Source organism: Onychostruthus taczanowskii, unplaced genomic scaffold (genome assembly GCF_017590055.1).
Source record: "Onychostruthus taczanowskii isolate IOZ18803 unplaced genomic scaffold, ASM1759005v1 scaffold7, whole genome shotgun sequence".
NCBI lineage: Eukaryota > Metazoa > Chordata > Aves > Passeriformes > Passeridae > Onychostruthus > Onychostruthus taczanowskii.
The window spans coordinates 9,844,718-9,868,577 of record NW_024504786.1 but is presented as its reverse complement, the minus strand read 5'-3'; the positions used below and the strand labels follow the sequence as shown (position 1 = coordinate 9,868,577).

The following is a 23,860-nucleotide window of genomic DNA, read 5'->3' as shown; positions in this document are numbered from 1 at the left end:
GAGCATAGCCTTGAGGCATACAGCAGCCCAGGTCAGACCAGCAGAGCTCTCTCACACCGAGCTCTGCTCCAGGGCTTTGGCTGGACATCCACCAAAGCCCTCCCATACCACAACCAAACCTACAGTGAAACTCAGCATCTGGAGGCTGCTGATCTAACACATTCCTCCCAGCCACATGCTGCCCAGCTGGCTCCCTACTCTTCTTCCCAGGCTTGAGTCAGCACATAGGCTGCCCTCTGCTCAAGAGGGCTCCTGTCACAGGGTAATGGGGAAAGCAGCCCTACACCCCAACAGCACTGAAGGGGCACAAGAATGACACAGTTGGAAAGATAACAAAGCCCAGCCATGCAAAGATGCACTTCTGCAGCAAAAGCAAGACATCAACCTTCCTCTGACCAACCTGAGCTACATTGTGCACAGATCCATGCTACAGGGGCATTCACAGATGGCAGCAGTTTTTGCTTTGGCAGATGTAATATGCAACAAGCTGCTGTTCCTCAAGCACTCAAGTTTCCAAAGTGTCTATTCCCCGCTCTGCCACATCGCAAATCCCCATAATTTCTGAAAAGCAGCAGTTCTTCCTGGGCAGGTGGCCCAGGGCCCAGCCCACACCCACACTCCACCCCAGCCATTTTCTGATAGGGTGGAGTCACTTTCACAACAGAAGCCTTGACACACATTCAGCTCTGAGCACTGCTCTACCAAAACACTTGGAAACAATCTGCCATCTGCTTCATCAGCACACAACTATCACCCTCTTCCCCCCAGCACAAACCTGCTACACCAGCTGCTTCTCCCAGCCCTGCCTTCAACCACACTGGGCAGCACCAAGAACCTGGAAGAACTTTTGCTTATATTGAGCCAAGAAAACAAGAGGACAGAGCCATTTCTCCTTCTGTTTGTTTATTTGTCATAGAAGAGCAGCCCAATCTGACAGGGCCTGGCTCCTTCACCTCGTCCTCGAGGCCATCAGCATGTTTTGGTTACAATCAGAGCAGGTGACGGGCACCAGGCCAGGAAGAGCAGCTGCACTGCCCTGCTGAAGAGCAGAGCACATCTTCACACCGGCCCAGTCAGATCCACAGAGGCAAGAGGTGCTCACTCTTGCACCACAGCCGAGCACACTTAAAACCGCCCTCCACTGTGCTCAGGCTAGGCCAGAGCAGGGCTGGACCCAAGCAGGAGAGCCCAGGAGCTGATTTTAGGGGCACTTATTGCTCAAGTCTTGAATTTACAGGAATGGAAGCGGTCCAAGACTAGGCTGAGCTTGGTCTCCCCCACTCTGCAGTGAGCCACCAGCTGCCTTAGAGGATCAGGTAAGTGTGGCTTAAGCACACATTGAGCACCCAGCCCAGGCACAAGAACAGCAAGGCAACCTGGGCTTATCACATGGGGGAAGCCTTTCAGGCTGTCACAGCCCCTGCTATGTACTAGGCACAGGCATGGGTACCGTACTGGGCAGGTCTGGGCCCTGAAGTCCCATAAGTACTGCCCCTACGTTCTCCACAGACACCTGGGCACAGATATGCCAGGGCAGGACTCCCAAGCTGGGCACACAGGGACCAGAAGGGACATGCAGCACTGTGGCATAGAACAAAGTGGCACAAGGCATCGTAGAGCAGGAGCACTCACACATGAGCTGGCAGTAACAAGCAGCCAGGGATGAATCTGCTCATCCACACAAGCTCTTGTGAGTCAGGGAAGAGGAGAGGGCACCAGGACAGGAAGCGGTCTCTTCTTTTGGTCCTACTCAGAAGGAAATGGCCCCTAGGCAGAAGAGCCAGATGTAGGCACTTGGGGAAAGTTCCTTTGGAAACACTGGAATGGGACTGCAGCCCCACAGCTGTGATGCAGGCAGCTGCCTCTCTGCTCAGCAACACTGAGAAACAGCACAAGCCCTCCCAGAAGCAGAAGAGGCCCATGGCTGCTCAGAGCAGAGGGGCTGAGCATGCAGACAGGGGACAGCAGGACTGGGCACAGGGGTACAACAGTCTGTAGGCACTTGACTTGGCTAGTGGCACCCAGGAGCAGAGGGACAGGTCCCAGCTGCCTCTGCCCCGGGGCTCTCATTGGCTCTGGGAGCACTTTACCCTCTAGTTGGCTTTGACCTTGCCATTGGTGACAGTGCCATTTTCATGGATGCTGCTACCGTTGTGCTGGGCTGCTTGTTGAGCCACCCTGGGCAACCGTTTGCCCTTGGTGTAGGACTGGTACCAAAAGTTGGAGAAGAGGATGAAGAAGATGGTCCCATAAATCCAGATAAGGTGAATGAAGATGGGGAACTGGTATTGGCAGTTGGGCATGAAGTAATACTGGGAGATGTGGACGGAGACAATCACAAACTGTGCCTGGGAGCAAGGCAGAATAAGAACAAGTTATTCATGGGAGCAGGGTCAGGGAACCCATTAGAGACCTTATTTTTGAAGGCAACACCTAGACTCCTTTCCCAGTCTGAAGCAAAGGTCCTTATGGTGAGGCATTCAGCAGCAGCTAGAAGAGGCAGGCACAAGTCTCAGAGCAGCATATGCCTCTCACCCTCCCAATATGGCTGCAGCCCAGGAGCTAAACAGCACCCACACTCCAACCAGGCTGGTAGGGCTATCAGAGGTCCAAAGCTGCTAAAAACTCAGAGCAATATGCTACAGAGGAGACAACTGCTGCTGGCTGCACCTTTCAGAGGTATAAAGGCTAGCCTGCCCTTCACATGAGGCACATGCTCTGCTCCACCACACAGACTCACCAGCTGGATGGCTGTGATGTGCTTCTTCCACCACAGGTACTTCTGAAAGGCAGGTCCTGCTGCTGAGAGCCCATAGTAGAAATACATGACAACATGCACCATGGAATTGATCATGGCATGGAATGAGCCCATTCCCCCTGTTAAGATAGATTTTCCTTAGTGTAAGTCAATACTCCACAGCAATCAGCACTACACAGTTGCTAAGAGCACAGCAGGGCCAAAAACCCCTTCTCAGCATGCTGGGGTAACCATACCCAATCCATGCACCCAGACAGTTGCCATCTTACCTGGACCAAACTTCGCTCCCCACCACCAGCTCCATGGCAGGACAGAGTGGTGGAAAAGGTGCAGGAATGTGACCTGTTCATTCTTCTTCCGCAGGACAAAGATCACCTGCAGTGAAAGCCCAACAGCATTAAGAACCTGCAGCCCTGGGAGCAGTTAGAGCAGGCTGGGCCACTAATTCAGTGTGTGATCTCAACGATGCTTCCCACCCTCCCCACTCATCACCCATTAGGTCACCCCACAGCTTCCAGAGCTGTAGCATGTAAAGAGTGGCCTCAGTACTAATATTGCAGGGTGGCCTCCTTGGCAGTGATGCCAGACAGAAGCACTACCAGGTCAGACTGGAAAGGCTGCAAAAGCACCTACCCCAAATACACTGGGCTCAGCTCCCTGCCCAGCAAGTGGTGAAAAGGCCTTCTCAGTAACTCACCGTGTCTGTCAGTTCAATGAACTTGGAGAACACAAAGAGCCAAGCAACACTGACCATCTGAAACAGAACAGGTTAACATTAGAGACCTGTCTCAGCCTGAACAAGCCCAGTGAGTGAAGGGCTTCATACAGTTACCCTGGCATGAAACCAAGGCCCAGAGACTGCACATCCTCTGCCTCAGGAGAGACAAGAGCTGTGACCCTGCCATTCAAACAGAAGCACTAAAGGCCATCCCCACTTATCAGGAGAGGGATGAGAACTCACCCTGAGGGCCTTGGGGTCCTGTGAGAAGTCCACAGGGTCACATCGCCAGGTGTACCCAGTGAGCCACCCTGCCATCAGGAACTGCAACAAGAGCATCATCAAGGTGAGGCCTAACATATCACCCAGTGCACATCAAGCTCTGCACAGAAGGGCAGGGAACAGCCAAGAAAAGGGCTCCCCATCACCCACACAGCCTGCACACGCTGCTTTACACATGCCCAACCAAGCTACCGACAACTCACCTCATAGACTATGTAAAGGGAGAGTCCCACCAGAAAGAAGTTGTATAGCACCATGAACTTCTTCAGGTTTAAAGGCTTCCTGTTGGCCATTAGCCGGGGACCCAAGGATAGGACAAAGTAGACATATCCCAGGAGGATGCCCATCACAAGGAACGGGGACTGCATCAGTGGATAATCAGCGATGCGGGGGTCTGCAGAAAGAGCCACAGTGCAGAGCAATTAGCGTCCTCACCCCAGGCTGCTGCCAGCAGTGCTACTGCCACAGTGGAGGCAAGGGCACGGCAATCCCATTCTAGGACACAAGTGCAAGTAGGGAAGCAGCCTGGGAGCAGAGGCTGGCAAAGTCAGCCAGACTCAGCACAATATAACCTGAAGTCATGCTGCAGGGCAGCCTGGAGATCATCTGCCCGGGAAAACACAAGTGCCCCAAAACAATTTACACAGTCACTGATGCAAGAGAGCCTCATAACAGGCAGCACAAAACCTCCAAAGTTGCATCTGGCAACTGTGTAAGGGCAAAGGCAGATGCAGTTACACTAAGGGATGCTTCAGGGATGACAGACCACACCCCAGTGCCTCTGGCAGTAAAGCATGTAGCCCTGTCTGATAGCTGGGCAGAGCCAAACACTAACCTGCTTTCTTCATGAAGTCCTGATACATAGTCACAATCCCCTCCATGGTGGTGGCAGTGTCTCTGTGGAAAGAGGCAGGGAAGATAAAGTAGCTGTTTTCCCAGGATCACAGCTTACAGAGCACAGCCCTGCAGATCAGTAAACTCCAAGCCAAATTTCAGAGAAACAGTCATGTATCTGGCCAGTGCTGCTTTCAGCTGACCACACACCAGAATCCACTTTCCAGCCGAGTCACAGGCCTCCTCACTTCTCACAGAGCCTGGCTCTGTTTCCCCAGCTCTGCTGGGAACCCCATCATTGAATGCCAGCAGTCCTTCCAAGGCAAGAACACAACATTTCAAGCCAGCTAGGAAAGCTTCCAACCTCAGTACTGTATCTCCAGCCCCTTAATCTTGCTCCTGCTGTACAAGCTCAAGCATTATCATCCACAAGCACCATGACATTGCCAGCAGCATTGGCAGCCATATCTACTCAGCACACTTCTCTGTGTGACCCTGGAGCAGAGATGCAGGGCTGGCCCACACTCTCCACAGCACAGTGCCTTTATGGTCAGCTTTGGGCTCCTGCCAACCGATTCCCACCACAGAAGCAGCACACCATCACTGGCAGGCCCATTACATGAGGAAGGAAATCCATAGGTTCAGAAACAAACATCAGTTTCTGGTGTCAAAGTTCCTGGTTTCACATCCTTGCACAAAACCCTCCGGACAAGAAACTACTACCACATAATCTAGTACCTCAGAGGCCAGGTGCATCCTGCTTGGCAATAGCATTTCCACTCCCCTTCCAGACAAGAGAAAACCATATGATGGAAGGCTGCAGGGAGAAAGACTGGCACTCCCCACACTTGCTCAGCCTCAATATGAACACACACCAGAAAGTGATCTGGGCAGATGCTCTCCAGAAAAGCAGGAAGGACTCAGGCTCTTACTGCTGCAGGCAAGTTTTAAACACTCTCACCCGTCCCCTGTGCTCCCCAACCTCTCCCCAGCCCACAGGACACCAGAGCAGCAGGAAGGGAGGCAGGGCATAGGCCCAGCCTCACCTGACTCATCCATCTGTGAGGGAGGCATTCCCTACAGCTGCTACCAGACATTCCACCTACCCCTTCCAAGAAGGTGCACTGGAGTCGCTGCCCACACATGCCTGGGGGAAATGGGTCCCCAGCCCAGCCTTCCCAGCAGGTATATTGCTGCCACCTCCAGGAAGCACATAGCCTCTTCCAGACCAGCAGCTAGGAGGCTGAAGGCAGAGTACCCTTCTTCCCAGTAAGGTCCCCAAGTACTCAGCAGCCGCCGCCACCTCAAGCCCTCACCAGACAACACCAGCACTGCACCTTCAGCTTCACAGCAAGAGGAAGAACTCAATGTCATCTTTGCTGTAGGCAGGATGGCAGCAGACACTTCCTGTGCAGAGCTACCAGGCACCTCCATGGCAGGCTTTGCCAGCAGTAATCTTCAGGGGGGCCTGGCACACACCATTCTGGTTCACCATTCCCTGCAAATCAGTTTGGTGCAGCAGCAGTGCTGGCTCTGTGCCTGCCCAGTCATACCCTCTGCATTCCTCCAGACTGGGGAGTGCCACCTAACCTTTTTGCAAGGGCAGCAGGCAGGAAGAGGTCTCCTCCTTCACCTCAATCGTCCAAAACACCTGTTCCCCCAAGCAAGGCTCCAGAGCAGCCTGCACAGTCATGCAGCCCAAGGACAGAGCCCAAGAAGTTCTGCTGTGTTTCAGAAAGCTCAGAAGGTGGTTCCTTATGCCATCTGGGAGGCAGATGAAGCAATAGGACAAAGCCCACTTAGGACTGATCCCCCCACATATCAGGGGCACTACTGCAGCAAAATACACATTCACCCTCCCAAGAAAGGTATCAAAGGGTTTAATAGCAAGTAATACTCACATGTAGTATCACCGTGACGCAAGAAATATTTAAGGTTCTGGGTACTGCCAAGATAATCCACTCACCATGTGCAGCAAAAGCCAGCTACAAATGTAGCAGAAACTATTGCATCCTTAAGAGACACTCAAGGCTCAGCTGTGGGAAATACAGTACATACACATCTGGAAAGCTGCTGAGCTTTATGCTGCTTTAATGGCTAAGAGCAAGCTCCAAACTTGTCTGTCTAGTTTCAGCTTTCAACCACTACATCCAGCTACACCTTTATTTGCTAGATTGAGGAGCTCTCAAGAGTCAGCTCCCAGCAGAGGCACCTGACTATTCAAGGTCTGTGTTTATCTTATCAAGGTGAATGAGTCAACCTTACTACAGGTCCAGGGCAGCGACAAAAATCCTGCTGAGTACTTGCCTATTTTGAGCAGGCTAGGATGAGAAGAGAGTGTCAGCTGTCTTTGAGCTCATAGCTACATCTCACACTGCAGAAACACACTTCAGCTCAGACACTATGGATCACTTCCCTGACCCTGGGCCAAAGCCCCCAGTACCACTGGCCAACTAGGACCCCAGCTCAAAACAATTCAGGGTCCATGACAGCTATTCCCCCAAGCAGTGGGAGAAGCCCATTTCAAACCAGGACTAGCACAGAAGTCCCTACCAGTGTGAACAGTAACAAGTCTGTCTTATTGCTGTTTTGGGAAGCGCCTCCGACCCTCCTACAGCCACACATGCCACAGGAAGTTGGGAGCCATTGAACTTGATCTGAACACAGGCTCTGGGCAAGCACCAAGATTTCTACCAAGACAGACATAGTAGAATTATGCTACAGGCCCTTATGGAAAGGACCTATATGGTTTGCCTCAGTTTCTCTAGGCAGAACAACATCCTGCTAAATTAAGCTAACAGAGCAACCACATCTCCAGGGAAACCCCTGAGATCTTCAGGTCTTTGGAACGCCTGGCATCTGTCCCCACTGGCATGCTACATCATCCTACATCAAAGTGGCCAAAGTATGCCTTGCTCAGTGAGCAGACGCAGGTATGTCTTGCCCTCCTCTGTCCCTCAAGGGGCAGCCACTGGCCTTGGGGTGTTGACAGCTGAGCAGCAAAGTGGGAGTTACAGGGCACACCCAAGAGTTACCTTCACTGGGCAGGGGGATGTGAAGTGCACTGGCCTGCCTAAACCATGACTGCTCCATGCCAGCCTTTCTGGTGCAGGCAGGGGTTTTCCAGCACAGAGCATCAACTGTCCAGGAACCTGAACTCTCCTTTGTGCACAGCATCCCTCCACACTTTGAGAGGGGTTCACCACCCAGACACGCATTGGCTCTTACTGCACTCCACGCCACACAGCACATCACACAGTGCCGGTGTTCACGGCTCAGTGGTTGGATCTGTCCTCTCTGCACATGGGAGATACTTACTTTCCTCTAACTCCTCCTAAATCCTGACCTTCTTAAGCAAGGAGTGGGGAAGAGATGCAGTACCCAAAGCTGAGCCTTGAACAGCTGAAGAGAAATCAAGCAAATAGGTCCAAGCATCCCAAATGAGCAGGAACCCTAGGGCCCAAACACACCCTAGATGATACAGAGAAACCTTACAACACATCTCCTATCTCTCAGCAACAGCGAGTCACTTCCCCGTGTCAGACAAAAAGTTCCCACTATTTGCAAACTAGAGTATCAGGCCACAATCTGCTCCAGTAACCAACATCAAGGATTAAATACTTGCTTACACCAAGCAATGTGTAGACTGCATATTTCCAGCAAGCTATACAGCTGATTAGTGCAACTTCAGCAACAACAGCAAGGCCTTTTATGACCAGCCCCAGTCAGACCACAGCACTGTCAGAACCATGACACTGACAGAGACCAGAGCTCAACTCAGTAAGTTTTGTTGACAGCCTTGCAGGGCACACATCTCCCCACACAACAACTATCTGCAAGCAACAGACTCTGCCCCAGACAGCGAACACTCCTACTCCTCAGCATTCAGGTCAGAAATCAGTCCTGTAATAAGTGCAAAAGCAAACACCCTCATCTCCCCACTAGTTTAATTAAAGGCAGCACCAAAACCTTCTGGTAGATGGCCACAGAGCTGCCACCCCAGGGAGAGCTGGCACAGGGCCCTTGCTGAACTGGCTAAAGCAGGCCTGGCCCTGTGGGGCTTCCCAGGGAGTAGCAGCCCTCAAAGGTCAGGAGATAATCAGTTGGCCAGATGTGAAACTAACATCCCTGACCTACAAGCTGGCAACAGGGCTTGCTGCCTGATGCAGCTTTGAGCTCCACCACCTCTCAGGAAGAGGCATCTTCCTCCCCCAGCTCCCCACCACAGCACCTACCCAATTGCCTGGCATTCCAGAAAATCACCACGGGATCTAACAAAGCCTGCACACAGCCCCATGTGCCCATGGACTACATTTCCCTGCAGAAGAGTGGAACTGTTCAAGCCAGCCACAGAGAGGGGTGTGTACTGCACACACAAGGCTGGCACCACAAAACATCACCAAGAGCTGACAGCCACAGCTCCAGCAGCTTTCCTCAGCTTATGCACAAGTGAATCCAGCAAGATGAGGAATATGAACATTTTTGTGCCCCAAACAACACACAGGCAGCAAGGCAGTCAGAGCAAGACGAGAGAGAAGGCGCCCATCCAGCAATAAGCTGCAAACCCCTATTTTCTGTCAACTCTGCAGTGGGATCACTCTAAGACTGAAGTGCAGAGTAAAGCACAGGAAACAATTTGGATCTCCACTGTCTGCTGCTCTGTGCCCAGTGAAAGAGAGAGGGGCTTGTAACCAGGCAGTACACACTTATTTGACACACAGCATCTCCTAACACCAACTCAAACACATGCAGCAGAGACCACTCAACAGGAGAGCTGTATTCAAGTACACTTGCATTCCTGCTAATAATTTCAGCCATTCACCGAAGACTCAAGCTAAGATAGCATTGCCCACATGCTTCTAAAGTAATGTTTTTTCTCAAAATAAATCAGTATAAAGATATGCATGTCACCAGCCACAGAAGACAAGTCTGGCAGGACAACCAGAGCTTCTATGTTTTAAGTGTGGAAAGCCACACCAACAGATGTAGGCAGTAAAGCAACTCTGCTAGCCTGGCACCTCAGCTCTGAGGACCTGAGGCAAACGCTGATTGGAATTTGAGAACAACCAGTCCCAGAACTCCATTCACAACCTAACTACAAAGACTTGATGCTAGCACCACCAGATAAGTTTTCCTAATTGAATCCTTTCCATTGGTCACTTCCTCAGGCTCACCTACTTCATGCTGAGTGTCAAAGGACACAGCCAACAACCTGGTACTGTGTGTTCTACACCAGCATATTCTGAAGTCAGTACAGGAGGTACTGAGAGACATAAGGGATGCAAACTCTCCAAGTCGTGATATGTAACACCTCTTGCAAGAGCTGCCATTGCAACTGGTGAGGGCATCACACTGGCTGGGTGCTGCCCCTGGCACACTGGATCCAAGTGGCACGAAGTGTCCTGCCTGAAGCTGAGCAGTTTCCTCATCCTCACCAAGTGTGTGTTAATACCCTACCACTCTCTCACGCAGTGGCTGTAAAACCCTGAGGCCTTTGGATAGCATCCTACAAACAGATTAAGCTCTCCCCTTTCCATACTCACTGGAAGCAGGGAAAGCAAGAGGAGACTCCCAGATTATCAGGACAGCTATGACTGACAGTCAGTGTGGCACCTCACAAGCTTTCAGGGAAAGGGGGACATCAATTGCAAGAGGGTTGGGTAACCTTGTACAAAAATCAAGGCAGGTAATCAGACTTCAAGGTCCCCACAAGAGCATACCTTGCAGTAAGAGGTTTAATATGCACAGCATACTTTTTTCAGGGGCAGCACCTCCCCAAGCTGTTAAGAGTAGGTTTACTCCTTATCACATTCAAAGCTGGTGGCTGCATATTCAGAGAAATTATATCAGTAGAGATGAGAGCATATGAGATGAGGAAAAAAAAACACAAACCAGAAGAGGCAACATTAGGCAGAAAATCTGACACAGCAAGGAACAAAGGAATAAAGAAGTGCAGGGAAAAATAAACAATATGAGATACCAGCAGAAGTGGAAAAAAGGTATTTCCTTTCTGAACTAACCGTATTGATCTGTGGCACTCCCTCATACAGCACCAGGTGAAGGGGGAAGATAGAGATGGCTGAGCTCCCTCTGTGAAGTGAAGGCACCCAGCAGCCCCTCAGAGTGCACAGAGCACACTCAGGAAGGACAGAACTAGGCAGGTGGCAGGAGGGTAGGCAGGGCTACACTGAGCTAGGCCAACTTCTAATACCTGCATCTGAAATCGGGTCAGCCTTCTAAAGCCACCCAGCAAAGAAACAGAGCACTCCTGTCTGGAGGTGGGACAGGCTGCACCACAGCACTCATCTCTGGTTTTAATCACTATGCAAATGCCTCAATATAAGGCTGCACCTCTGTTCTTGCAGCCCTGGCTGTAATCACAGCACAGTAATGATTAGTGTGTTCTTCCCCACTCAGGCCTGCGCATTAATTAGACAGGTATATCAAGACAAGACGGACATGAAAATACACAAAGCAAGAGGCAGAAACGAAAGACTAACAAATTCCCTCCAACAGCTTTATTTCAACTATTCAAGAAGACCTTTGGGCCTCAAGAAAGTATGAGCCCAGAGCCACTTCTCAATGAGACAAGAGGCTGCTGCCTGGAACTTACCATGACACCAACTTTGGGTTCTGTACCCTCCACACCAAGAAGGCAGTGCAGTCACACCATCTTCTAACAAGAGAGCAGGATATTCTCTGACAGTATGAAGATGTCATACTCCACCTAGAACCCAACATGCCTGAGGCTTAATGGTTTCCACATTCAAGGAGGTTCACAGCCTTCCAAGCAGAAAGAAAGTGAAGTATGAAGCCTGGCTATCTTGACATGGGTGTAGATTGACCACTCATTCAGTGCACGTGCTTCTATTGCTGTACCGACAGGGAGAGCCTCGTAGGGTTAAGTAAAAGCAGCAGGAGTTATAAAATTTGTGTGTGCACAGAGCAAATCTTAAACTACGAGAGCAAGCTAGCTGATCTGATTCACAGAGTAAGACAGCTCCTTGCAACAAAGCTGGAGAACTTGCTGCCAGTGACAGCTCACCACCTCAAGCCATCCCAGAGCAAAGAATCGACCCTGTGACACACTAAAGCAAGAAACAGGGAAATCAATAAACATCAGATCCAGTTGTCAACTGCACCATCCTCAAGCCACTAAAGGCTCAGAATGCAGACAACAGCCTGATGGTAGGGAATAGGCTGTGGCAGCTACAACTTGTCATCTCTGAGCAACAGCAGCCCCACAACTCCTGCAGGGAAGAGTCCTGGCTCCTGGGGACCGTCTCCTCCCTATAAGAGCCCAAGCTGCCTCACCTGTTTGACTGGCAAGAACCAGACTTTCCAGCCCAAGTACTCCCACCATCTGACAGCCAGTAGGGCACACACTACCAGAACTCCAATACAGAGCATCTCTTGGGCTGTCACAGGCACCACTCCCCATGTCCCTTGTAAGTGTCTCAGGCTAAGTGTTCACTGTGCTGTAACCCCCAGCAGAAAAGAAAAAAGCATTCACCTGTAACATTCAAGGACAGCACCCAGTGAAGCACCTGCCCCTGATACCAGCTTCAGAGCTTCCTCAGGATGCAAAGCTGTTCTCCATCAGGAGAGAAAGGAGACACTATGCAACTTCAATAAGCTCCCTTATTTTTTATCTCTAACATATGGTATGAGACACCTGTAGGTCAGAGTGAGCTTTGATTCCCAAGTCTCGGTTTTAACAGTACTTTCATATTACACTTCTTCCCCGAAGGACCACATAATCGCCCCCACCAACAGGCTTTCAGGAAACAAAAATAAGAACACAACACAAGGCAGGACCACGGAGGCCCAGGCTGTGTGGGTGGCACAGCTTAATCCCCACAGCAAGATGTAGCAAGTAGATGCTGCAACAGCTGGCATCTTGCTGTTTCTCATAGGAACAGGCTGTTAGCAGCAGCTCACACCCATGAGCTAGAGGGGCTTCCTAGGAAAGAGATAAGGCACAGCAGTCTCAGCCAAGCCCCAAGGGCTGAGCCAGCTGTTTGACTCTAAACTACCCTCGAGAAGCTGCCCAGCAGGTCTGGTGGGAAGGTCAGCTCCATCCAGCTAGGAATCTGCCCTGGCTGCATTCTGGTAGAAGAGAAGGTGGTCAGCTTGGGACAGCACAGCAGGACAGATGCACTGCTGCACAGGCAATCCCGGCCTCCAGGAGGGGAACAGATGCTCTGAGAAAATGCACTAGGAGGTAAAGCACCAGTGTTATCCCATGCTGCCCACTGAGCACAGGAAGGGCTATTCACCCCACTTTTCCTCAACATGAACAGAGCAAACATGATCAGCCACAGGGAAAGCACCTGACAGCCCCTCTGCAGACAGCAGCCCAGGCACTGAGGCATAGACGGACAGCCCCAAAGCTCAGCCTCTTGTTTCAATGCCTATTTACGCTGCCTCATTTAGTCTGTTACAACGTAAAAATAAGTAGCTTTCCCAGCTTCCCCTTCGTTACAACAGAGGAACTGGCCCAAGTAGAGATCTACAGACCAAGCCCTGTACTGCCAGTGGTTATCGAGCCCACAGTGGTCCAGGAAGCACAGACCCCTGTGAGCGACCACACCAGTGCCAGGTCAGCCTGATGCCAGGCAACTGCTGCTACCAGGGGGGTGACAGTGACCTCCTCCTCTTGCCACCGCGTTCCAGAGCGAGGGCCAGCGGGAGGCCAAGCACCTACACGAGCCGGCACTCAAAGCTGACATTGTGTCGCAGCAGCGGGGGAGGCCTGGTACTGCCACCCTGCCCGGAGGAGGAGGAGAGAGCCATCTGAATGGTTACATTGATGCCGACGGCTGGGTAAAAGAAAGCTCCCCGGCCGCCGGGGGCTGCTCGCGCCCCGCTGCCGAGAAGCCCAGGAGACCACAGCCCTCGGCTGCGCAGCGTACCCGCAGCTCTCAGAGCGGTGCCCATGGCAGGAGCCGAGCAGCGCCCAGCTCAGCCTCGCTGCCACCCCTGCGAGTCCCTCTGGCAAAGGCCCCGGCCCCGCTGCAGCCGGAGGGAGCGCCGGGTCCCCCCCGCCCGGGCGGTTCCCGGCCCGGCTCGGGTGTGGCGCGGACGGGCCCGGAAGCGGGGCCTGCGCGGCGGGGAAGGGCCGCAGCGGGCCCAGAGAGGCCCCGCGCCGCCGCCGCGACGTGTGGGGGTTCAGCCACCTTTCAGCGAGCCCGCGGGGTTTACTCCGCTGCCTGTGGAGCTGCGACAACCCCGCCAAAACGCCAACAGGGCGATGCCGATCTCGCTCCTGAGGCTGCGCAGCCACCGATCCCTGAGCAGGGAAGCAGGCGGACCCTGAGCTCGGGCCACCGGCCAGCAGTGGGGAGGCAGCCCCGTCACGGCCGGGACCCAGCGCGGCCTCTGGCAGAGGCCTGCCGGGGCGGAGGCCGGTGTTTGTGCCACAGCACACAGCGTGGAGGGACAGTCCTTTCCCCCGGCCGGCCGGGAAAGCATCCCAGCCTCGCACAGAAGGGCCGGCGCTGCCCCGAAGGAGAGCAGCCGACTGTGGAAGGGAATTGTTCCCTTCCCTGGCACCATGGGTGCGCTGAGACAGCGGCACCAGGCTGCGAGCCAAGGAGCACTACAGCTCCTCGCAGAACCCTGTTGCTTTTGAGAGAAAAAAAAAAAAAAAGCAACCAAACAAACAAAACCCCACAAACCCCAAAACCACTTCAACAGTTCAACTCAGACTCCGCTTGTGTCCCTCCGTCTGACACGGGCAGGTTTGCACACCGGTGGACTTACCACACGGTACTGCGGGTACCCCCCTTTGCGGGGGGGTGACAGCCTCCACAGCCGCACCCAGCGTGATCACCCGGCAAGGGCACGTCACAGTATCGCAACACCCATCCCACCCATCAGGCCACGGCCTCCCCACCCCTGTGGTGAGGAGACACCACACACCTCCCCCCGTGCCCGTGAGCATCCCAGGTGACAGGAACATGGACATGCACGCGAGCCTCCTCCAGCAGGCTAGTTAACAGGTGCCAAGCCAGCACATGGCTTCCCCAGGGCAGGACCCACCATTCCTGGCAGCAAAGCTTAAACCCCCAAAGCAGCCGAATCCTGCTAAGGCCTCCTCAGCACCCTCCGGCTCTGCAACCACCTTCCGAAGCCCCCTCAGCACACCCCAGCGACCAGCCCCGACCCACCGCTAACCTCGGATACCTCCACCCGAACTCCCCCCACACAAACACCCGAAATGACCGCTAGAATAGACCAGACATCCCCAGCTCACCCCCTGCCAGACAAGAACGGACCCCACACCCTCCACCCCACGGCCACCCGCACTCACCGCCAGCCGCACCCCAATCTGCCGCCGCCACGGCCGCCCCCGCCATTAAAGCGGGAAGCCCCGCCCCTTCGTCGCTGCCGATTGGCAGAAAGTGCAGAGTCCCGCCTCCGGGAATGCCGCGACCAATCGGTGCTCCCGCCGCGTCCCGCCCTTTCCGTGGCCACGCCCACCTCGGCTGGGCTTGAGGGGCCGGGCGGGCTCTGCCCGCGGGGCCGAGTGGCGTGAGGGGAAGGTGGAAAATGGCTGGGGAAGGGCGCGGGCTGCGGCGGGTCAGCGAGCGGTGCGGAGGGCTGGCTCCAGGGTGCTGGTGACGGCATGAGGGAGACCCGTGCAGGTCCATAAACCTGCGGCTCATAGGCTTTTATCCCCCTCGTGACACCGCAACAGGCACCGGACAGAGCCCAGAGAGGCCGCTCGGACCGTGTGCAGCTTCCAGAGTGTTTCCATCCCGTGGCGCCTCCACAGCCAGGCCAATCCGCCTCCTAAAAAGTGGCCGGGACTCGACTCACTCTCCTCTGGTCTGAAGGCATTTTCAGAACTCACTATTCTAATTATTAGGAATCATCTCATTTCCAGCTTAATTTGATGCACAGCTGGTTAATAAACACTCGTTCCTGTGCCAGCATTGTAATTTATCTCACCACTGTCCTGCCTCGGTGTTGATGCTACAGTGTGTTTGTAGACTGCAATCATCTCCCTCAGCCATTACAGGGAAGACTGAACAAGTTTTTCCAGCATTTTCTCACTAGTCTGCCTGTCCCTGCACCTAATGCCATGGTAGCTCTTTTTGCTGTACTGCTGTTCACCTTTCCTCTCCTGAAGATGGGTGACCAGAAGCAGTTATAGGCTTGTGCTCACCTAGTGAGAATTTCCCACCTGGATACAGGCAGGGCTGCATTTGCAGATGCAGGTCAGTGTCTCTTCTGGTGACTTTCTTGCTCTTTTCTGATGGTACAGCATTCCTTTACTTTCCCCAACATTGTTAATGCACTACAACATTCTGATTTCATCAGATTACACCTAATATTTGTGCCAGTCCTTAAGGAAAATAATTTATAAAAATATCCTCAGTAGTACCTCAGTAGTAACCTGTGTGTCAGTCTTTGCTTTCATCTTGACCTGAACCACTCCTTCCCACATGGAATTCCTGTGCTTCTTTCTGCCCCAACATCTACCATGGTTCCTAATTGATCCCAAGGTTCAGAGCTGCTTCTCTGGAGTCCCCGCAGGGCCTAGAGCTTTATAGAAAGGAGGTTTTTTTTTAACTATCAACTTAATCGACACAATAAACTTTATTTTATTCTCCATTTCATGCCTGCATGCTGTGTTACTCTTTAACTGGATACTGTTAACACCAGACTGGCAGAGCCAAAGCACTCGGGATCACTTTTTCTCCCTTGTTAAGTATAGGCATCAGACTTGTTTGTTACTCTTCACTGTTTTTCTTTATTGTTTTCCTTTTATCTTGCAACATTACTCTATTTTTAGAGTTTTTGCTATGTAGTTTGTCATGAAATTAGAGATCGGTGATTCCTTCACACTCCCTTGTACTGGATTATTTTCCTGCATCTCATAGCTTTCTCCAAGTATTCCTTCTCTCCTCTGGATCCACCCTTGCTGGCAGGCTTGTCAGGCTCTAACAACGAGCCCCAAATTGCACAGCTCAGCCTCTTCCTGCTATTGGAATTAATTTCCAGGCCACTCTCTTTTCTTCTGCTCTGAATGCAATTTATTTCTCCTCTCTTGGTCCTGGACTATTTCCCTGTTGTGTCTGCCACCTCCACCATTATTTCTGCATGGTATTTGCTCATTATTTTTTTTCATTTCTACTGCATCTTCTGCTTCACTCATTAATTCTCCAACACATCAAATAGATTTCACCATTTTACTTCTCCTCCATCAGTCTCTTCTTTCCACACTCATAGCTTTGATGGGTTCCCTTTGTCTGCCTATTGGTCTTTGTTTACTTCCCATGCTCAGTGGGTGTCTGGGTTCCTTGGTGCTCACCCTCCCCACACCGTTTGCAGTGCTGCAGCAGCCCGGACAGGAGCTGGAGCAAGGACCCGGACCTTGCTCTGCAGGAGCACCCTGGCTGCAGGGACATGGATTTGGTGCTGTGCTCTCCAAGGGGGCGATGCAGGATCCCCTCCTAACCCCTGGGGACAGGACTCCAGCAAGGACTTGATTAATCTGGTACGTGTTGTGGATCTGGGTTTCTGCCTTCCAGCCTCTTTGGAAGCAGGGTAGCACAAGAACACACAGCAAAGAAAATCCCTCAAAAATAAGGGAGGCGGGGGAGACAAGTGATGGGACCTGTTGTGTACAGCCTGATCTTCCCAAGGTGTCTTGGGACAGACTCTTTCATAGGTGAGTAATCTTCTGCTTGCATCTTGAATCCTGCCCATCTGACCTGAAACCTGGGGAAGAGAAGCTGTTTGCAGCCAGCCAAGCGTGCCACCCTGACTGCAGTCTGGACCACCAGACCAGAGATGATCCTGTCACATGCCTGCACGAGGGAGTCCTGCCTGCTCTAGCCACTCCTGCAGCTGGCACAGCCCTGCAAGTCATTAACTCTTCACCTGCAATTCAAGAAACAACCTGTGCTTGCTCCCAGCAGCCTGGGCTGCACCAGGCTCCAGTCTGGAAAAGCTTAAGCTCCTTCCTCCATTTCTTACCTGGATAACAACATACCATTTTCACTCTAGCTTTAGTGAGGGTCTTGCTGGTCCTTCTTAGCATGGGGATCCAGTCAGATGGAGGTGGGTGGGAGCCTCTGCATTCCTCCTTTGCACTGTTCCCTCCACTGCTCCTTGTCTCCTGCTTGCTCCTTGCAGAGCCAAGTGCACCTCTCTTTCCCCTCACGGCTCTGCCCTGGTGCAAAAAGCAGGCGTGGGCTCATGTAACTTGCTGAAGGCACAAATACTGAAGCCATCCTCAGTGCACACAATTACCAGACTATCAGATGGGAAGGTCTGTAAGAACTAAGCAATGGAAAAGGAATGAAGTTCATTGAGAGGTTATGACCTCAGGGATTAGTAATGATAATTTTTTCTGCATGTAATGAGAGATGCTGGTGCAGTGTTGTATCTTTTCTGGTGCCAGTCTTGAAGACTGGCTTAGGCTCACTACCCACCTGGGTGGGAAGAGGGTGGTTTCAGTCTCTTCAGGTGTCAATTTTCTCAGTTTTCTGACAATTTAGAAATTCTAAAAATCTTTGTTTTCTGGGGAACTAAAATATCCTTTTTATCATGCCTGGTTTATATAGTAAATTTATATTCTCTTTTTCAATGAATTTATAACTATGAATTAATTTTTTTAATACTGATCAATTGAACAGTGAGAGTTTTATTTGGCAAAAACATGAACATTATTGAACTTGAAAAAATCTAAAAGAAAATAAAAACTTCAAATTAATTCAGTGAAATTAAACACATAAACAATTTGCCCTGTAATTTTTCAGTAATGTGTTTGACGCACATAGTAAATTTACACACCTTAATACACTTGGGGAGTGAGAAAATGATTTACAGATCCTCCCATCCTTTTCTATTTAATCCTGAAAAACCAAAAATTTTGCATGTCACCAGATAAAAACACTGAATGTAAATTGGCTCTCTAGTGTTGTTTTCCCCTTCTCCCTTTCCCTGAGGCTGGACTCTAAAGCAGTATCAACCACAAATTATTGCTGCACACTTTCTCTGTGGCTCCATGGAAAAAAATGGTTAGTTGATTATGCTCACAAATGCAACACATCCAAGAAATGCTCCTACAATACCTCTGTCTATACTGAGAGAATCAAAAAAGGCTTTTATGGCCACTAGAAGTGGTGAGAGATGACACTACTCAGCACCTAAAGGCCCATTAAATGCCATCATGTCACTCTGCAATTTCAATAAATGGAGGTGGGCAGGTAGGCCATGCCTGGGCATGTGTTCAGGCTGATGTGTTGCCTCCTTCCACGGCTGATATCAAAATTAAGTGACTCACCTTGTGAAAATTTTTTTGTTATTTGTGCTGATTACATTGTAGTGGCAGTAAAGGCAAAATACCCCATCACTGTTGCCCTCTTCCCTTAAGCCAAAAGAAATGCTTGCATTCCTGGAATCTGAGGTCCCTATAAGCCCCTCAAGCTACCAGCAAACAGTCCATAACATTTCTGTAGCCAACAGGCATGAAATGACCCCGCTGGAACCCCTGCTGTAACATGACACTTAGATTTACATTTAAACGTCACCTGCAAAAAGGCATTCCCTGAGCTGGAAGGGGCAGTGCAAGCATCACCTGGGAGCTTGCTGGCACTCTGGTGATGCACTGCAGCTTTGACAGCAGACTTTCACCCCGGTGTGTTTAATTGCTGGACTTTGCCTGCCAGCTGGGGTGGGCAGCACACATGACTGTTGTTTCCTACAGGGACAAGAATTCTTTGTCAGCTGCATAGCAGCCTCACCAGCGTGAGGCCTGCCACCCACCCACCTCCATGGGCTGGCAACATCACCCCAGCAATACAGGACACCCTGGGGTCCTCCACAGACGTGCCAGAAGTCTCAGCCCACTCTGGACCTGTTAAAGCATCCTTATTTGTTCCTGTGGCCTAGAGGATAGTGTTATGGAATAATGGTGCTTGTTTCAAATCCATCAAATTGTGCAGTGGGGGGAGGGAAAGAAGCCGAGCCATAGCCATAGCAAGGTGTCTGAGGATACTAAAAGCCTGGAGAAGCCCATTTTTTGGTGTCTCTGCACAGCAGCAGGCATGGCAGGACTACCTCAAGGCCCAGAGTGGACTGGCAGGAGGCTGGAAAGGGTCAGGAGGTCAGAAGGTTTCAGGACATGCAGCTCAACAAGAGCCCTTGGTCACTGTACCAGTATTGGTGAGTGGCCACAGGCCACATCTTGGCAGAAGAGCTCTGGGAGCTCTGTCTCTTGTAGCAACATGAAAACTGCCCCTTCTCAGGCACCTTTCAAAGCTGAGCACATGGGCATGACAATTCATGGGCACATGATCCTGAAGAGAGAAAAAGCAGGTGATGACAAAGCCATGGTCCTGCTTATCCCCAGAGTCCCCTTTCCATATGAAGTAATTTCATTTTACCTCTGTGATTTAAAGCCCAGAGAAGCTGATCATCTCTGGCAACCTGTCCCAGACCTGAGGGAGCAGCTTGGCGAAGCTAGGTGACTTCTTCACTCAGGCAGTTGTGATTACAGTCAGATTTGGTGACTCGACACCCATATGTCACACTCCAGAACTGTGTCCCAGTCTGTCCTCCTAACTTGTGGAACAGCAGTGCCATGCAGTTCCATTCCATATGAAGTAATTTCATTTTACCTCTGTGATTTAAAGCCCAGAGAAGCTGATCATCTCTGGCAACCTGTCCCAGACTGCCTGGAGCCTGAGGGAGCAGCTTGGCGAAGCTAGGTGACTTCTTCACTCAGGCAGTTGTGATTTGGTCAGATTTGGTGACTTGACACCCATATGTCACACTCCACAACTGTGTCCCAGCCTGTCCTCCTAACTTGGGGAACAGCAGTGCCATGCAGCTCCACGGAGTGAGCAAAGGTAGAAGAAAAAACCCTCCCAAGTGCTTTAGGCTGTGCTGGGGACTTTCCTGAGAAGACTTTGCCTTGACCTGAAGTGGCCACAGAGTCCTCAGCAGAGGCTGCCCAGGGCAGGGGTTTCAGGTGCTGCACCTCAGCCATGGGGCAGCAGGGTGTGAGCTGCCAGGCATCAGGCTGAGCACACTGCTGCTCACTCCACAGAGGCTAAGCCACAGAAAGGATATTGTCAGAGCAGAGGATTGTTCTGGGAGAACAGGCTGCACAAAGAGGAATTGTTTTGCCATGAAATGAGGCCATGTTTAGCTCCAGCCAGGGCTGGGCTTTGCCTGTCTGTCTGGGCTGCAGGCTGGCAGGGGATACTCTCCTCTTCTCTGGCCTGCCTGGCATCTTCTCTGCTTCTGAGGTTGTCCACTGGCACAGTCAGCAGCACAAGTACATGCCCTGAGACCCATAGTGGGTAGGGAGAAAAAGGAAATTGAGGGATAAGAAAACTTGTGTCAGGTCTGCCATGACCTCCTGCACCTGCCTGGCAGGTCCAAGGGGCACAGGGGAAGGGAAGAGCAGCAGTGGGGCAGCTCCCATAGTGAGAGGCTGCACTGTTTCTCCCAGTAACAGGTATGTACTCACCTCTCCAAAAAGTGTTGTTGATGGCCTCCCTGAATATGTGTGAGGGGACAGGCATCTTGCACCTGAGCTCCAGCAAGACACACCAGAGAGCACAGGACAGAGAAGCAAAGGGAGACGGAGCTGCATGCTCAAAACATGGGTTGGAACACTCTTATAATTTCCTATTGGTTTTACTCCCTGTGTGAGTGAATACCAGCATTTGAGAGGAATGGTGGATGCACCCACACCAGTATTCTGTGAGTCATTACTTCCTCAGCAGCTGCAGTGGGGCTTCCGCAGCCCAGGGCTGCCCGGCTCCTCCCGCCGCAGCCCCGGTGCTGCCCGGCTCCTCCCGCCGCAGCCCCGGTGCTGCCCGGCTCCCTGCCCAGCCACAGCCTCGGTGCTGCCCGGCTCCTTCCGTGTGCGATCAAGCCACGACCTGATGCATTGTTCTGCAGACAGAGCAAAACAGGTTGTGCCATGATGACGATGATGAAGAGGAAGATGATGACTGACACTGTTTGTCCTGCTGTGATGCCCATGAGAGCCTAAATAAACAAAAACAAGACAGCCAGAATTGGTTCCACAGCCCCACTTATGCAGAACATGTTTCTCAGGGGGATGCAAACCGCTCCTGTGTTAGCTACTGCCACGGGCTCTCGGGCAGTGCTTTGAAGTCCCGCCAGGCTGCTGCAGCAGAGCAGGAGACAAGTGCTGTCTCTCTTATATCACACAGCAGGACCCCGACTTCAGTACCAAAAATAAACTCCACATAAACATCCGCTGCACGTTTCAAAGCCAAATTCCCATGGGAGCAGCACACCTCTGTGCTGCATACCAGGGTGGGGGCAGCCCAAGGCTGGCACATGGCAGTGGGAGACAGACACATCCCACCAAAGCCACCTGGCAACTGGCATAGATTTTTGAATATTGTGTGTTCAAAAGAGGAACATCCTGGGAAATGCTGCAGCTTTGAAATAACACCCACAGACAGCAATGACCCAAAGCATGGCCTTTACCCCAAGGTATGGCCAGCAAATAAAAACCTCAATGCAAAAGTACCCTTGAGGCACAGTCTTTACTCAGAGGAAAGGAGCTGACATAGCAGGCTGGACTTAGCACCCACTGCTATTTCAGTGCAGAAACTGCTTGGACATGATGGTAGCAAAGGGAAAAGCCTTAGAACAAGCAGGTAAATCAATGACAGAATCTGAACAGCAGTGATAAGATAGCTGCTGCAGGAACTACAGCTCTTGAACCCCTGACTTTAGAAAATATGCATCTCAGTCAGAAATATACATGCAGTAATTTCCTTTCTTTTAAAAAAACACACTCCAAAAAAAAAATAAAAAGGACAAGGGCTTCTCCTTCAGAGGAGCCAGACAGCATGCTTTGCATTATGCTTATGTACAGGGTTACCCCTAGGGAAATTGCAGAAGGTTTTCATTAATTTCTAAGTGCAGGTTTCCACCAAGGCAGCGTTCCTGGATCCAGCCAGAGAGCTGCAGTATCATAGGGACAGTAAATAAACTATGGAATCACATCAGCTTGAACTATTTTTATGGCATGTATTACAAATACATCCAAACATCCCATTTCTTGAGCATGAGCTTTTACCACCACAGCATCTCTGTGAGGCACAAAGTGGTAACATTTTATGTGTAAGATAGTTGAAGGTTTATTGCACTTGGGTGGAAAAAGGAGATCCAAGGGATTTTTTGAAAACACCTGTGTATTCATTTGTAGGCACCAGCTGTCACATAGACAGGCTCTGTCTCTCCTGGGGCCACCAAGCTCATGCAGGGAGCCTGGGGAAAAGCAAAGACCCAGACTGGGGAGCTGTTTCCACCACTTGACCACTTACCCTGTGTTTGTGCCTTTGACTTCCAAGCAGTCTCTGAGCTTTTCAGAGGTCAGTTAAGATGCATCTTCTGCTGCTGTTTGCATGTGTTTTTCTCTCCTCTGTGAGCTACAGGTGAAGCTGCTTTGGAAAAAATGCAGATGAAAAACTTGGCTGAACACCCTTTGTCAGCACTCACCCCATTATCTTGCTTCTTAGCATAAAAAAGTGCTCTGGCTTTCTCACCCAACCCCACAAGACTCCTTCTTTGGTCGCAGATGTTTCTGGCAGAAAGATCCTATCCTAGCAGGAGGATAAAATCCAACCCTGCAGCCCACACCAAAGCCCTGCCTTACCTGTTGTATGGAGAGTGGAGAACTGAAGAGGTTCCTCTCACTCCTCTGTCCCCCTATCTTTTCAGCTGCTTCTTCCCTCACACCTCATAGACTTCACTTCGACTCTAAAGGCTTAATGACATCCACTTAAAAGATCTGTAGGTTAAAAAAACAAGCAACATGTTATGTTTTGCTTGTTTAAACAGAAGACATCTGTGTGCACATTGCTGCTTGGGGACAGGACGAGAACAAACAAGCAGCAGGTGTTTGTCATGCTGGTCACTGGATGCAGAGAGATGCAGGGAAGTGGTGGCACCACTCTGAGCTTCATGGCTCCTAGAGAGGATGCAGCCCAGGGCAGCAGCAGGACACGCTGTGGGCACGATGCAGCATGGCTGCATGTCCCATACAGACTGGGAACAGTGGGCCTGTGGGTAGCTGGGCAGGAAGGAAAGGCAATAAATATCTCTCTCCTGCATTTGGGAGGAAGCCAGATGAAGCATTCCTGTCACGAGGGTGAAACACTTTGCACTCTAACAGTAACTCGGGAGGATATTAAACAACAGTTGCATAAGGCAAATGTTGAAAACTCTTCAGTCTGGGTATCCTGCATCTAAAA

At 51.3% G+C, this 23,860-nt stretch overlaps 1 protein-coding gene and 1 long non-coding RNA gene across 3 annotated transcripts; both read right to left on the bottom strand.

The window, feature by feature from the left end:
* Positions 1-890: 890 nt before the first annotated feature.
* Positions 891-14,946, bottom strand: ELOVL1 (ELOVL fatty acid elongase 1). 2 transcript variants are annotated; one of them, XM_041421645.1, is made up of 8 exons: positions 14,908-14,946; positions 4,594-4,655; positions 3,962-4,152; positions 3,720-3,800; positions 3,456-3,512; positions 3,028-3,133; positions 2,741-2,877; positions 891-2,348 (listed from the first exon to the last, which is right to left on the bottom strand). In XM_041421645.1, the coding sequence occupies exons 2-8, from the start codon at positions 4,637-4,639 to the stop codon at positions 2,094-2,096; spliced, it is 873 nt and encodes a 290-aa protein (XP_041277579.1). In that variant the 5' UTR covers positions 4,640-4,655; positions 14,908-14,946; the 3' UTR covers positions 891-2,093. The 2 variants fall into 2 exon arrangements, with proteins under 2 accessions (XP_041277579.1, XP_041277580.1); XM_041421646.1 differs by lacking the exon at positions 14,908-14,946 and adding an exon at positions 11,206-11,307.
* A 5,359-nt stretch (positions 14,947-20,305) lies between these two features.
* On the bottom strand, positions 20,306-23,541 carry LOC121345094. Its single transcript, XR_005953923.1, has 4 exons — positions 23,263-23,541; positions 22,931-23,050; positions 21,088-21,614; positions 20,306-20,901 (listed from the first exon to the last, which is right to left on the bottom strand). It is a non-coding gene; the product is annotated as an uncharacterized LOC121345094 (long non-coding RNA).
* Between the last annotated feature and the right edge of the window lie 319 nt (positions 23,542-23,860).

Excerpts from the sequence above, each read along its gene's own strand:
- ELOVL1 (XM_041421645.1), bottom strand. The coding sequence starts at position 4,639 with ATGGAGGGGATTGTGACTATGTATCAGGACTTCATGAAGAAAGCAG. Across the intron at positions 3,134-3,455 it reads TCATTGAACTGACAGACACG|GTGATCTTTGTCCTGCGGAA; the intron begins GTGAGTTACTGA and ends CTTTCACTGCAG. Across the intron at positions 2,349-2,740 it reads ACATCACAGCCATCCAGCTG|GCACAGTTTGTGATTGTCTC; the intron begins GTGAGTCTGTGT and ends CCTTGCTCCCAG.